General features: G+C 44.0%; 1 protein-coding gene across 8 annotated transcripts in view; it reads right to left on the bottom strand.

Annotated features, from left to right (window-relative positions):
* Positions 1-14,024, bottom strand: part of ank3b (ankyrin 3b) — an 813,000-nt gene that overhangs the window by 121,498 nt on the left and 677,478 nt on the right. For 7 of the 8 annotated variants that reach the window (XM_078565894.1, XM_078565892.1, XM_078565897.1 and 4 more), the window contains 5 exons: positions 12,466-12,564; positions 10,815-10,913; positions 10,609-10,707; positions 8,218-8,316; positions 7,983-8,055 (listed from right to left, as the gene is read on the bottom strand). In XM_078565894.1, the coding sequence (XP_078422020.1) occupies positions 7,983-8,055; positions 8,218-8,316; positions 10,609-10,707; positions 10,815-10,913; positions 12,466-12,564 (469 nt within the window). Of the gene's footprint in view, positions 1-6,401; positions 6,465-7,982; positions 8,056-8,217; positions 8,317-10,608; positions 10,708-10,814; positions 10,914-12,465; positions 12,565-14,024 lie in introns of all 8 variants that reach the window. The other variant, XM_078565900.1, reaches the window with a different exon arrangement.

Below are 14,024 nucleotides of genomic sequence, written 5' to 3'. Positions count from 1 at the left end.
TTGGACTTCCTGTGGAAAGAAGAGGTGTAATATAAATGTATGTCTTTTTTTTTTAAAAAAGGTCACTACTGCCTGTCTCTTGCTGACTTTAATGCCACAAGGGACATCTCAAGAGTTTGATCTTTCTTCGTTCACCTTTTGTAGAGTTGAGTCATGTTCTGCTCTAGGCCAAGATTGCGGGTTGTAAGACATACTGAAGGTGAATGAAATTTGTTAAACGTTGCAGTGCTCAAGGTGGATGTATTCCGTGGGTTTTCACTTTGTGGAGAGGGTGGATTTGCCACAGGTCATGCAAGTGACAGGAATGGTGTGGGGGCACAATTTACTCTGATCAGAATTCGACACCTCCCATCGAGCCCTGGCTTCCGCATAGGGAAAACTAATGAATCAAGAAAGAGCAAGGTTAAAGTATGATTTGACAGTGCTGGAAACTTGGACAGCTGGGGTGTTGCGAGCTCTAGTACAGGTGCATCACGCATTTAACTTGCTGCTCAAAGGGAGTTTTGATTACAACTTCTCGAATGATTGCGCCTGTGTCGAGGAAAAATGCATGACTTGTAGCCTTGCAGCTGGAGCTACTGCTGGAGGAGGTCTTTTTTTATTCTCTCATGGGACGTGGTCGTCACTGGTAAGGCCAGCATCCATCCCTAATTTCCCTTGAACTGAGTGGCTAGCTGGGATTTCAGAGGGAAGTTAAGACCCAACCACATTGCTGTAGGTCTGGAGTCACAGACCAGGTAAGGATGGCAGATTTCCTTCTCTGAAGGACATTAGTGAATCAGATGGGTTTTACAATAATCAATTATATATTTTTGGTCACCATTACTGAGACTAGCTTTTAATTCCAGATTTTATTAATTGAACTTAAGTTCCACCAGCTGCCATGGTGAAATTTGTTCCTCGAGCATTAACATGAGCCTCTGGATTACAGGTCCAGTGACATTAGCACTATGCCATCCTCTTCCCTTTGGTGCAAAGGATGGAGTGTCCCCTGTTTGGAGTTCCAGGCTATCCTCCCACAAGAGTGCCTGGAGCCTCCGACAGCCACCATGAATGCCATGGAATTGTAGACAGAAACAGGCGCAGAACAGGACTTTGTTGCTCAAAAAAATTTGCCAAGAGATTCTTCTCCCTATTAAGCAGATGGTAAACGTACAAAGTATAGGTTGCCCTGAACCAAGTACATGTTGATTTTTGAAGCAGATCAGTCAGGTCTTCGTACACCTTCTTTCATTGTTCAACATGTAGGCCCACAGGAAAGCTCATGGACAGTATCCAGGCTTGGGCTGATAAGTGACAAGTAACATTCACGCCACACAAGTGTCAAACAATGACCATCTTCAATAAGAGAGAATTTAATCATCTCCCTTTGACATTCAATGGCATTACCATCGTTTCTGGTCACTGGGGTGGTTACCACTGACCAGAAACTTAACTGGACCACCATATAAATACGGTGGCTATGAGAGCAGGTCAGAGTCTGGGAATTCTGTGGTAACTCACCTCCTGACTCCCCTAGAGCTGTCCATCAACAAGGCACAAGTCAGGAGTGTGATGGGATACTCTCCACTTGCCTGGATGAGTGCAGCTCCAACAATACTCAAGAAGCTTGATACCATCAAAGCAGCCTGCTTGACTGACACTCCATCCACCACCTTAAACATTCATTCCCTTCATCACCGACGCATAGTAGTAGCAGTGTGTACCATCTACAAGATGCACTGCAGCAACTCACCAAGGCTCCTTCGACAGCACCTTCCAAACCCACGACCTCTACAACCTAGCAGAACAAGGGCAGCAAATGCATGGGAACACCACCATCTGCAAGTTCCCCTCCAAGCCAAACACCATCCTGACTTAGAACTATATAGCCATTCCTTCACTGTTGCTGGGTCAAAATCTTGGAACTCCCTCCTAACAGCACTGTGAATGTACCTACACCCTGTGGACTGCAGCAGTTCAAGGAAGTGGCTCCAGCAACTTCTCAAGGGGAATAATGGATTGGGGAACAAATGCTCGCTTACCCAGCGACATTCACATCGCAAAAACAAAAGAAAGAAAAAGAATAAACAGATTTTTAATCAGTAAGGGAATCAAGGGTTTTGGGGAAAAGACAGGAAAGTGGAATTGAGGATTATCAGATCAGCCATGATCTCATTGAATGGTGGAGCAGACTTGATGGGCCGAATGGCCTACTTCTGCTCCTACGTCTTATGGTGTAACCGATTGTTGCTTTCAGGGCTTCAGCTGAAGCCAGCTCTTCGAGGCACCTATTAAAAGCACTAGTTTTGGCACCTCGCTCCCAGTGAGTAGGGTGCACCAAATGAAGCATACAATATGCACGAGAAGGTATTGCCGCACCAAGAAGCCGCTGGTTGAACATCCGCCTCACCTCAATCCGTTAGTTTTGGAGTGCATGGATTCAGAGATCCCAGGGTTTCTATACAAGGTTACTATCTAAATACAATTGTCTTTTGGAGTCATTTGGTACCATACACAACACCATACAAGATCTGGCGTCTGTAGGGGATTTTATTACCCATATCTATGCAGTCATGCACAGTCCTTTATTGGAACTGTGGTCCATCATGAGGGAGGCTGTGGACATTCTGCAGTGGAACCCTGAGAGACTCTGTATGTCTTCTAAGAGCTCACACTGCTACAACAGAGACCTTGTGCTCCACACACAGTTGGCTTCCTTGATGACTTTCAATTTCCTAAGGAGGTTCCGGGAGCAATGTTCCATGTTAGCCAGAGGTCTCCCATGGGCATCAGTTGATGAAGTACCCAGCAATGGGGCAGGGTTCAAGTATGCACTGTTGAGGCTGCTGTCTCTCAGGGAGATGTTACATCCAGCCCTGGCTTCCAGTGACACAAACAGTACCGACTGCATCAGTATTAGGACGATCCTTTGCTAGGATCGCTTGGAGCCAAGGGGTATCACAGGCGGCTCTTGTGGAGAGTGGCGTGATGACAAGACGTGGTGAGGGCATGCCCAGGTGAGTGCCAACCAGCTGCTCCTTTCTACACAATGAATGCCACTGCCTTCTGGAATGTCTGCTATATTTTGTGCAGCTCATTAGTTGGCTTTTGTAACCGCTTCCTGTGCTATTGCTTCAACCATCTGTGGCCAACTTTGCACCATGCCTATTGATGTGTCTGAAAATAGAACAACAACTTGCATTTATATAGCGTTTTAATGCAGTGAAACATCCCAAGGCACTTCATAGCAGTGTAATCAGACAGGAACATGGGCATCCTAAAATCTCATGGGCTTTTGATTGAAATGAAGAAATGGAAATTAAGAAAGTACAACCACAGGGAAAGGTGGAGTAAGAACCTGATGTTGGCAACAATAAAAGGTGAAACATCAGGAAAGAACAGGCCAGGTTGGAAAAGGACTGGATGGGTGGATAACATCACAATCTAGATAGAGGACGAATGACAGTGGTGTGTAGAATTGCAGTGAACAGAGAGAAGCTTACTCTTCTCATGGCCCAGGGCTAGCTATGGATGATAAATCAGACAATAAAACATCAAAACTGGGCCACAAAAGGTCACATTAGGACAGGCAACCATTGATTGGTCAAAGTGGTCAGTTTTAAGAGTGTCTTAAAGAAGGAGAGGTGGAGAGGCAAAGAGGTTATGGAGGAATTCCAGAGCTTAGGGCTCTGAAGAAATCACAGCCAATGGTGGGTGAAGGAAGTCAGGGATGTGCAACAGGCCAGAATTGGAGGAACTCAGGGATCTTGTAGGGTCACAGGGCTGGAGAAGATAGGAAGGGTCAAGGCTGTGGTGGATTTATGTCTATGACACCCACCCTTCGTGGCTATCTGTATTCACTTGAAGCCAAAACTTCTGTAGCAACATTGGGAAGATTCGAGAGAGATGTTCCTGGTTTAAACCATGACCCACAATTCTGAGGTCCTTCTGAAGTGTCACCGTTGGCCAATGGTCATCACTTGTGGAAATTCCTCCATTATGTTGCTCTGTAAATTCCTTCCTCGAGTACCTGCTTGTTCCAACCAATTGTACAATACAATTTCCTAAACCTAACTAACTTTATTTTCAACACTCTATTTGCAAGATTGTTAACATATATCCATTCTGTATATGCTATCTTGCAGAAATATATACATGCATTACCTCTCTGTTGTCCTTTACATCATTCAACCCTTTTCTCCCCATTTCTATCAGGATCCTTCTAGTCGTGAACAGTGTGTGCCTCAGTGATTTAGTTACCCTCTTCATTTGGAAGCCACCCTCTCCCATTAAAATTATCCTGGTGACACTCTATACTAACGCTGGCCAGGAATAACTGCACCTCATCACCTGAACAAGATGTCCTATGTTGTTATTGAGTCATTCTCCAGCACAACTGCATACTCCATGAGATTAACAAGTTTTCCGACATTTAACATTGGCTAAGTGGTTCACTACTAAAAGCACATTCTCAAAACATATATCCCTGCAATTTTATTGGAAGTTCATGAACTTCAACAAAAAAAGTTAGTCTATTTTAGGGGGTGGTAGGGGAGGAGCAGGTCTTGTGGTGTAGTGGTAGCGTCCCTATTTCTGGGTTAGAAGCTGTGGGTTCAAGTCCCACTTCAGGACTTGATGGCCATGGAAGGTGCATTCATAACGTGGCCAAACAGGCTGATTATCAGCCTGTAAATCCTTTCCATACGCCTGATGGCAGACGGTAAGAGTTCCCTGGTCAGCCAAACTGCAGACGGCAACGGCAAACCACTGCAGTACTTTGCCAAGCATAATCATGGACCAATCCAATGGAAGTCCATGGTCACCAATGCCCTCTTAGGGCATGGTACAGGAGGAGGAATAGGGGAAGTCGAATTAAAAATTGGAATTTGGAATATTCTAAATGCCCTACCCGACTCTTCCAAAACACCCATGAGGTTTCTTACTGTGATTTTGGAACTAATGGCCCTTTCTAGCACCAGTTCATTCAGCCCTTCCTTCATCTGCCAGGGTTTTCTCTTCCACCACTCCTGTTGGTGACCTGTTGGGCAGTTTTATCACCTTTTAAAAAAAAATGTTTGCTTGACTTTCTAATTTTCCTTTGACACTCTTAAACTGCATCCCCTCGTTCTTGAATCCTGTGTCTGTCAGAAGGACTTACTGGGATCCAAGATTCCCAGATCCCAAAGATCCTCAGGTCCCAAAGATCCTGAGGGCCAATATCACCCACCGAATGCCCATCCTCCTTCTGTCTAGTTAGTGAGATCCTATGGAGGACAATCTTTCCTCATAACCCAGCCCTCTCTTTATCAGCATCTGAAGTCCCTCCAATGATTCCAGTTGCAGATTTCAGAGTAGAAATTGGAAATCATTGTGCCTGTTTTACAGGCATTAAATGGGCACAATAAAGGCAAATGTCAGGGTCCTGCATACGAAAGGTGCCTGAAAGATATGTGACCCTAAATTGGGTTAGGAAATTACTCAGATATCCCTGCCCACCAGTTAAAAATGGTGCCCATCTTAGGCCCCCTTGCAGATAAAGAATTGTAATGATTCAAGCAATCGCTGGGCCAATTCTACCCCGAGGTTCTTCAGCTGCTCCTGCCCCATTACTGCTTCCCTTCCCAGGACCTCAGGGCTGATAATCACACAATATTCATCTTAAAATTAGCCAGTGTAGGCAAATCAGGCTTCAAACCCAACTAATGCAAGATAGGCCTAAGGCCCAAATTCAGACTTGCCTCAGGCCTCCCAAGCAGTGACATGCTGCTGCTGGTGTGCCATTACCAGACATAACCACATTTTCTCCCAGTGATGACCTTTAGCTCCTATCTTGTCAGAGCAAAAGGAATAGCCCAGTTCAGGATGCTCAGAGTTAGGCAATTCTGAACAATGAGAAACAGTCAAATTAAGAAAACTGGGAGTTGTGCCATGTGATTTCAGCTTGTGCCTGTGTGAATTACTTCCACCTGCATGTTGTTTAAATTCACCCTTCCAAAAGCACCACCCTAGAAACCTTCCAATGAGCAAAGCAAACACTGGTAGTTTCGCCAAAGGGCTGCTGGGAGCATAACATTTCAAAGAAATTTCTGTAAATACAGTCTTTTCTGTTCACATCCTTACACAAAAAAGCATGGAGTTAATATTTAACTAATGATCCACTTAAATATAAAGGTTTGTTAACTGGAGTTGCAGCTTCCCCACAATTAAACCTCTCCCCTCACCACCACCAAGCAGTCTGGCCAGTTTGCACTCAGTAAGACCCCAGCCCTCCACACATTCAGGATAAGGGTTTACATAGTTTCAGGCACAGCAAGCAGGACCTGGGCAGCCAGAATGGAAGTAGTGTCAGTGCGTTAGTAATAGTTTCAAACACAGAAGCATTACATTGTTAAATCGCCACAATAATAAAGAACAAATACCTTCATCAGCATCTGACAAATACTCAACTTCACTGACAATTTCAGGAACGCTGGCTTTATGAACTGTATGGTTTGAATAAAGATTGCCAAATATTACAAGATATTACCAAAATCATTTCAACCCTGTTTAATTAAATGTAAGACTAGAGTGTGGAAATCGCAGAGTGCAGTGTGTTCAAAGAAGTCAGGCTTCAAGCCCAACTAATGTAAGATAGGCCAGATTTAACATAGGGTAAATGATGCTTTACCAAACTCAGGCAGCTCCATTGAAGAGTTACTAGAAACATAAGATTTTGAAGGAATATCTTAAGCATCAAAGCCACCAACAAAGTGGAAACTGTATGGCAGAGAGACATGCACAGGGAAAGGGCTCACACCAGAAAAGAGGATCAGGGAGTAATATTCACAAAGCAACAGAGAAAGAGGAGCAGAGAGACAGCAAAAGAGGGAGAGGGATAAGGATGCAGGGAAAGAGATAGGGACAAAGAAAAAAAGAGGGGTAAGGGCACAACAGAGGAGGCAGGGACACGGAGAAAGTGATTGACGCAGACACAGAGAAAGCAAGGGATAAGGACACAGAGAAAGAGGGGGCAGGGACACAGAGAAAGAGGGGGCAGGGACACAGAGAAAGCGAGGGACAAGGACGCAGGGAAGGACAGAAAAACAGGGATATAAAGAGAGAGCCAGGGATGCAGAAAGAGGAGGAGAAACAGGGATGGTCATTGAGAGAGAGAGAGAGAGAGATAGAGGGTTAAGGAGAATGGTTACAAGGAGCTGGTGAAGACAATTAATTGGAATGGGGGAAAAGAAGCATGTGGAGGATCAGGAAGGGAGGTGACTTCACAGAGATCTGCTGAGAAGGATGAACTATAGAAAGTCTTCCTCACCCATTTTCTCCCCCTCCCCTGAAGTCACTGCTTCCTATAGCATACAGTTTCTGACAACTTAATTGCTGAATGTGGCCATTTTGATGGGTGAGCTTGGTCAGCAAGCCTCGGCATGCTATTTGAATATTGAACATATCACATCCAGAGTTCATATATTATTGCTCAACATCCACAGGCATGCACTTGCCAGAAGTGCTCATTGAACAGTCACCAAGAATGGGACTGATGGCTAATTTTCCATTCCCAAGCAACAGGCGCTGAGGCCTTATTGTACTTGTACTAGATCCATGACTAGAGAGCCAGTCAGCACCCGCCAGGGAACAGGCCTGGCTCCCCCTGATTGGGCACAGAGCAGAGCCTTTGGTGAACAGATTTCAACCTTGATGGTCATTACTTGGAAATTCAAATGATAACACAGACTTAAAGAAACATGGTATTATGGTCTGTTCTTGAAAGGGAAACATAAGAGAACAAAGCCTTACCTAGAATAATATAGATTTCCTTCATTTATAACAAGTCTTTCCGATGTTGTGCAGAGTAAATTAATGGCTACATGATGCCAATTGAGAAAATGAAAACTAGAAATTGGGGTACAGGACCCCAAGGTACCCCCCCAGGTACCACTGCACCCCCTCCCCTTTGCAGGCCAGCAGGGATAGTTTAAGAAGAAACATTTTAATGTTATTTCCTTTACCTTCATCATCCGAAACATCCAGAACCTCGTTCATAGTTTCAGGAACGTTTAGTTTATGCTTTTCTGTCATGGACTGCGGAAAAAGGGAATTCTTTAGAGACAATCAGAAGTCACTTCAGAGTTGTCATTTACTATTCAACTGCACCATTTAAGATGGTACCGAAATAAACAAAATACACAGCTGATATTATTATGGTACAGACGTAGAGATAGGCCACACTGAAACTGAATTTACCATTGTGGTTGTCAAGGTTTCCTCAGTAACCACCTTTAACGTATCAACCACCGAGATATAACCAAGCCGCTTAGCAATGGCCAACGCAGTATTCCCGTTCTGCAAACAAGAACAGATCATTACCTCACAACAGTGACAAATTAAACTGTCTATGAGAGTGCAATGGAAACAATTCTGCTCTTCACCCCGAGGAGTCACACTTCTGAAAAAGAAAAACACCTCTTTAAGAGTCAACTGATAAATTTACAAAATAGCCCGAATCTAAATCTTGAATAGATAATTCTCCCTACTCTCCAACTCAGAATGGTTTCTCTGTAAAAAAGTACACTGAGAAACATTTAACTTTTTTCTTCTACATATCCTATTCTTCCTTAGTCGTGCATGGATATAGCAAGCATCTGAGAGAGAATTTAAGTTAGACAGAATGAGAAAGTGAAAGAGAGGGAACTTGAGAGTGTATAATAGAGTGTGTGTGAATGTGTGAGAGAGTTGAAAGAAAGAGTGCAATTGTGTGGTGGTGTGAGATAGTGCCCAAGAGTGCATGTGAGATTCAGTATATGAGGGAGCGAGTATGGCAACACAAGTGAGACAAGAACAGAAAATGCTGGAAAACACAGCAGGTCCAACAGCATCTGTGGAGAAAAACAACAGAGTTAAAGTTTCGAGTCCTTCAGAGCAGTCATACGGACTTGAAACGTTAACTTTATTGTTTTTCTCCACAGATGCTGTCAGGCCTGCTGAGTTTTTCCAGATTTTCTGTTTTTATTTCAGGTTTCCAGCATCCACAGTATTTTGCTTTTAACACAAGTGAGAGTACGTGTGAGAGATGGAGTTTGTAAGTAAGTGTACGAGAGAGCACAAGGGAGAGCCTGCATGTGAGACAGTGTGAGAGACTGCGCACAAGTGAGAGAATGCACTTGTGAGACAGCGTGCACAAGAGAGTGAGTACCTGCCTTGCTGGCAGATCTTTCAGGAAAAAGGCATAGGGAAAGTCCTATCACTGTTTTTTCTCTCTCCAGCTCACTTTCTTCAACATATATTTAAATACCAGCACACCGGCTAACATACAAATATCCACATTCCTACCATAATCCTTCCAGGAGACAGAGTGCAGATGAAAGCGATGACAGGAGGGGGAGAAGTATATATTTAATGAAAAAAAAATCAGGGTGTATTGTCACTGAGCAACAGGTGAGTGATAGGTTGGTGAGTGTCACTGTTGTCTTTTTGTTTCTGTAAGTTAGAGTGCCCAGATAGAGTGGGTAGGAAGGATCTATTTCCACTAGAGAGGGGTCAACAACCAGGGAGCTTAGATTTAAAGTAATTGATAGAATGATTAGAGGGGTGGTGAGGAGTATTTTTTTTCCCACTCAGGTGGTAGTGGTCTGGGACTCTCTGCCTGAGAGGGTGGTAGAGACAGAAACACTCTTCGCTTTTAATAAGTACACTTGGATATGCACTTGAAGGGCCATAAGCTAGAGGGTAATAAACCAAGAGCTAGAAAGGGGGATGAGGCTGGGGATGGCTCCTTTACAGCCAGTACAGACATGATGGGCCAAATGGCCTCCTTCTGTGTCATATATATTTATTTGTTTCAATATGTTTGCTAGTTACAAAACACATGCTCCTTTTCCATTCTTTATACTGGTGCACACTATAGCTAAAGAGTTTGCACGTACCCAGGCACAGATTTTAAAGAAAATTAGCCTTTGGTTTTTAAAATAGCACAAAGGATAAATTAAGGGAGGCTGTACTTTCAGGGCAGAGCACGGGGTGGCGAGTTGGGTGTGTAGTGGAATGAGACTATCTCTGCTCCTGCTTCCACTTAGTGAAGCTTCACATGAGGAGGACATCATAACTGAATGTATTGTTTTGTGAGTGAGTTTTGGGGTATCTCTATTTAAGAACGCCATTTGATCTAAATACTGTCACACTTAGGAAATCCTAATAAGACAATGGCTCCTATGCTGATGTCCTACATGCTAACACTTTCACACAGTGCCCACATTACATTAACCAAGCTGCGGGGAGCAGTATCATCAATGATGCATGAAGCATCTGACGCTCAGCTGTGACTGGTTCACAGGCTGACCATACAGTGAGCATATCAGGCACAAGAGTCAGTGTTTAGGTATCATCTGTCAATATAGACAATACTTCAGTGAGACAGGGTCTGTATGCCAATCAGATATAGGAGGTGTATCATCAAATCTTTCTTTGCTCTTTGATAGTCAACGGTTGGGGAGTGAACTGTTAAGACGCATCACAACTGCCACCTACTCAAAGTTGTTTGATGATGCACCTTCTAGGCCATAATTTATCAGGAGTTTGGAAAGGAACCCATTTACTGATATAGGAAAAGAGTTTCCCCCAACAGCAGTTGCTACTTACCACAGTGACTTCATCTGGGGAGGCACCATGCTGGAGGAGGATGTTTATGATGTGTGTGTGTCCTTGCTGAGCTGCCTGGTGGAGAGGCGTGTATCCATTCTGTAGCAAGGAAGGAAAAGAAGAAAAGTATGCGCATTAGGAAGACACAGCTTGGAAAGGTTGAGAGTGAAATCAGATGTAAATGGTGTCAACTGAAGGGAACCAACCTTTGTCTTGGCATTCACTTTAGAGTTATGCTGCAGCAGAAAGTTGACCATCTTCACATTTCCATAGTGACATGCTACATGTAGTGGAATGTAACCCATCTGTAATCAAAAAGCAGGCAGACTTCATTTACCTTCCCTCTGGGGGATCCTACAGACAGAAATTTGGCAGACAGTGCATCGCTTTTATGCTATTGGGCCCTATTTTGATTCGAACAGTTGAATGTTTCTGCAAAACCCCTGACATGCGAAGATGTCTGTATGCTTGAAACCACAGCATTACCTCAGGGCTGACAAAGTAACAGAAGTACAACATGCAGGAGAATATCGGCCCTCTATGCCTGAGTCCACCATAACTGAGGTAAACAAATGAAGCTTCCCTCTCTGCCCAGCTGCAGTTGGAAGCAATCTCCAATCTCCAGTGCTGAGGGAGGGCTGCACTGTCAAAGGCCTTGTCTGCACTTTCAGGTGGACTTTGCTACATTATGACAGTGACTACACTTCAAAAAGTACTTCAATGGCTGTAAAATACATCAGGGTGTCCTGTGGTCATGAAAGGTGCAAGATAAATGCAATTTATTCTTTTCTTTAAATCCCAAAAAAGTACAGTAATTCTTCACATAACACTGTAGTTGCGTTTCTGCAACTTAAAGTGAAACAACTTTAAATGAATCAGATTTTCTCATTACAGCCAATGTAAAAGCTGTAGTTAGGTTCTATTGGACCTTTCTCATTAGAGAAAAACATTATGACATTACATCCTGAAAGCTGAAATACTTTACATTCCTAAATTCATAAATGAAATAACTTTTAAAATAAAACAAATTTAAAAATACAACAAACATGCTAACTCTTTCTACTTATCTCCCGATCCTGGACTCTCTCCCACTCCCATCTCCTGCTCCCCTCCTCTCCTCTCTCCTGCTCGCTCCCACTTGCCACCCCTCCTGCTGGCTGATGTATGGGAAGGTCTGGGAGGGAAATGGCGAGTGGGAGGGTTGGGAAGGAAAGTGGTGGACTGGAGAGTCAGGGAGTGGGAGGGAGAGAGTCGGGAGCGGGAGTAGCTGCTCCAAAATGGTGCCGATTGGGTCACGTGAAGCAACATTGGCCCTGGCACGAAGTGACAGAAGAGCAGAAATCCTGATGCTAAGTGTGCATACCAGCCCTATTATATCTGTGACACTAAAGCTCAACGACACTGAACGGGGAAAATTTAAACAGGGATTTACTGTATAAGAAAAACAACTGGAGAGATCTCTCTGGTATCTTGGCCAATATTTATCCCTCAATCAAAATCACTAAAACAAATTAACTAGTCATTTAAGTCTGTTGGGACTTATTCCGTCCAAATTAGCTGCTGCATTTCCTACATCACAATGATGACTACACTTCAAAGGAATTTAATTGGCTGCAAAGCACTTTGGAACATCCTAAGGTCATGAAAGGCACTTTATAAATTTCCTTCTTTCTTCAGAATGTACTAACCTTTTCCATTTTGAAATCTCGTAACTCCTGGACCAATGGAAACAAGGTGATAAGGAACCAGGTCAGAAATGCAATGGTTTGTTACATTTCCACAGGACGCTCAGAATACCCTCTATACCAGCTTCAAACTTAATAGAAAAACAATTAATAAGCATTTACAAGTCCGTACCTTGGTCTGTGGGTCAATAGCAGCTCCCTGATTAACCAGCACTTCTGCTACATTCACTCGATCCTCTTGAGCAGCCAAATGAAGAGGTGTTAAACCACTCTGTGAATCCAAGTTAGAGTCTGTCAATGGTGCAGCCATCAGACTTTCAAACACAATTACTGGTTACTATCACCACAACTTGTTACAATGGCAGCGGTTGCAAACAGGAAGCTATAACGAAGATGGGTGCAATATTGGCTGTGTTCCAATCTAATTGTGACTCTGTGCCAATGAATATTTAACGGTGGGCCAGGATATCTGTTTTCAATTGCAACACAATCACAAGGTTCAGATACAGATTGAAGATTCCAATCCCAGGGGACGACCTCAATAGCCCATGGAAAAGAAAAATGGGGACTTGGGGCGGGGGGGGGGGTATAAAATGAGCTGCTGCTTCACCAAAAAACAATTCCCCCCTTTATCTATGGTGAAGATCGTGCCATTATGAGGGTTTTCCTTGTGAGTGAAGGTTGGACCAACAAGACTCTTTATAAATCGAACGATTATAAAGTCAGCCATCTTAGAGATGTGACAGTGCTGACTCTGTGCTGCGTGGGTGATATTTGCAGCTGTACATGCATTGACTCCTGTTGCACACAGGGCATCAAGATCCAATGCAGTCATTGGGCGGAACAGTGGGGGAAGAGAACTGGATCAGGGTTCTGAGGGCAGGGTGTGATTACAGCGTGACCGGTTTACACAGGCAGTTCCCATTATAAATGTGGGCACAGGGATTGATAATGGAAAGAGCTGACAGGGAGTCAGCACATACACACAGCAGGTGAAACTCAGCATCAGTGGGAAAGCAAAGTTGGTAGGAAGGAAAAGTGGGCGGGTGTCTAATGGGCAGACAATCTGTTACTGCCTGTTTTGTGCCCCGATGCTGATTTTGGATTTCACTCCCAAAATGTTTTAGCTTATTGTCGATCCATCTTCTAGTTCCCCACCCCTCTGCTTCTGATCTCCCCAAACCAGTAATATCTCTTGGCTGAAGTGAGGGCAGGAGGTTGCCTCTGGTCTCCAAAATTGCTGCTCTATGTCTATGCCAAAATTTTAGGCCATAATGTGCCTCACGGGGGGCAACTTAATGGAGGGGTGGTTATCTGTATCCCACTAATCCATGGCAATATGTATTGATGCTCAGATACATTTCCGGCCCAGGTTATGCCAGTCCCTCTATTAAACATTGAGACTTGTCCCCAGAGTGATGCCAAACCCATCACCAATGATTAATACTATCACGCCATCAAGGGGAAGCTGCACCAATTCTTCACTAGGGCAGAGAGATCGCATCATATTGAAGTTAAGGGGTTTTAGAGATAGCACATGGTCAATGCGATCTCCTAAAAGCAGAGGTGGGGGGGTCAGAGAGGAATTTTCCTGAGTATCCTTTTTCTTTATTGACCCTGGGATTCCCCTCCATTTTTTTTTACCTCTCCCGGGACATGATGTGCGGAGTTAGGGGGGTGGGGGGTGCTGTGTGTGTGTGTGTGGGGCTGCACCTCCTACAGGAGGTCTCA

Source organism: Cetorhinus maximus, chromosome 20 (assembly GCF_964194155.1).
Source record: "Cetorhinus maximus chromosome 20, sCetMax3.hap1.1, whole genome shotgun sequence".
Classification (NCBI taxonomy): Eukaryota; Metazoa; Chordata; class Chondrichthyes; order Lamniformes; family Cetorhinidae; genus Cetorhinus; species Cetorhinus maximus.
Note: the sequence above shows the minus strand (reverse complement) of the source record. Positions and strands in the feature narration are given on the sequence as shown.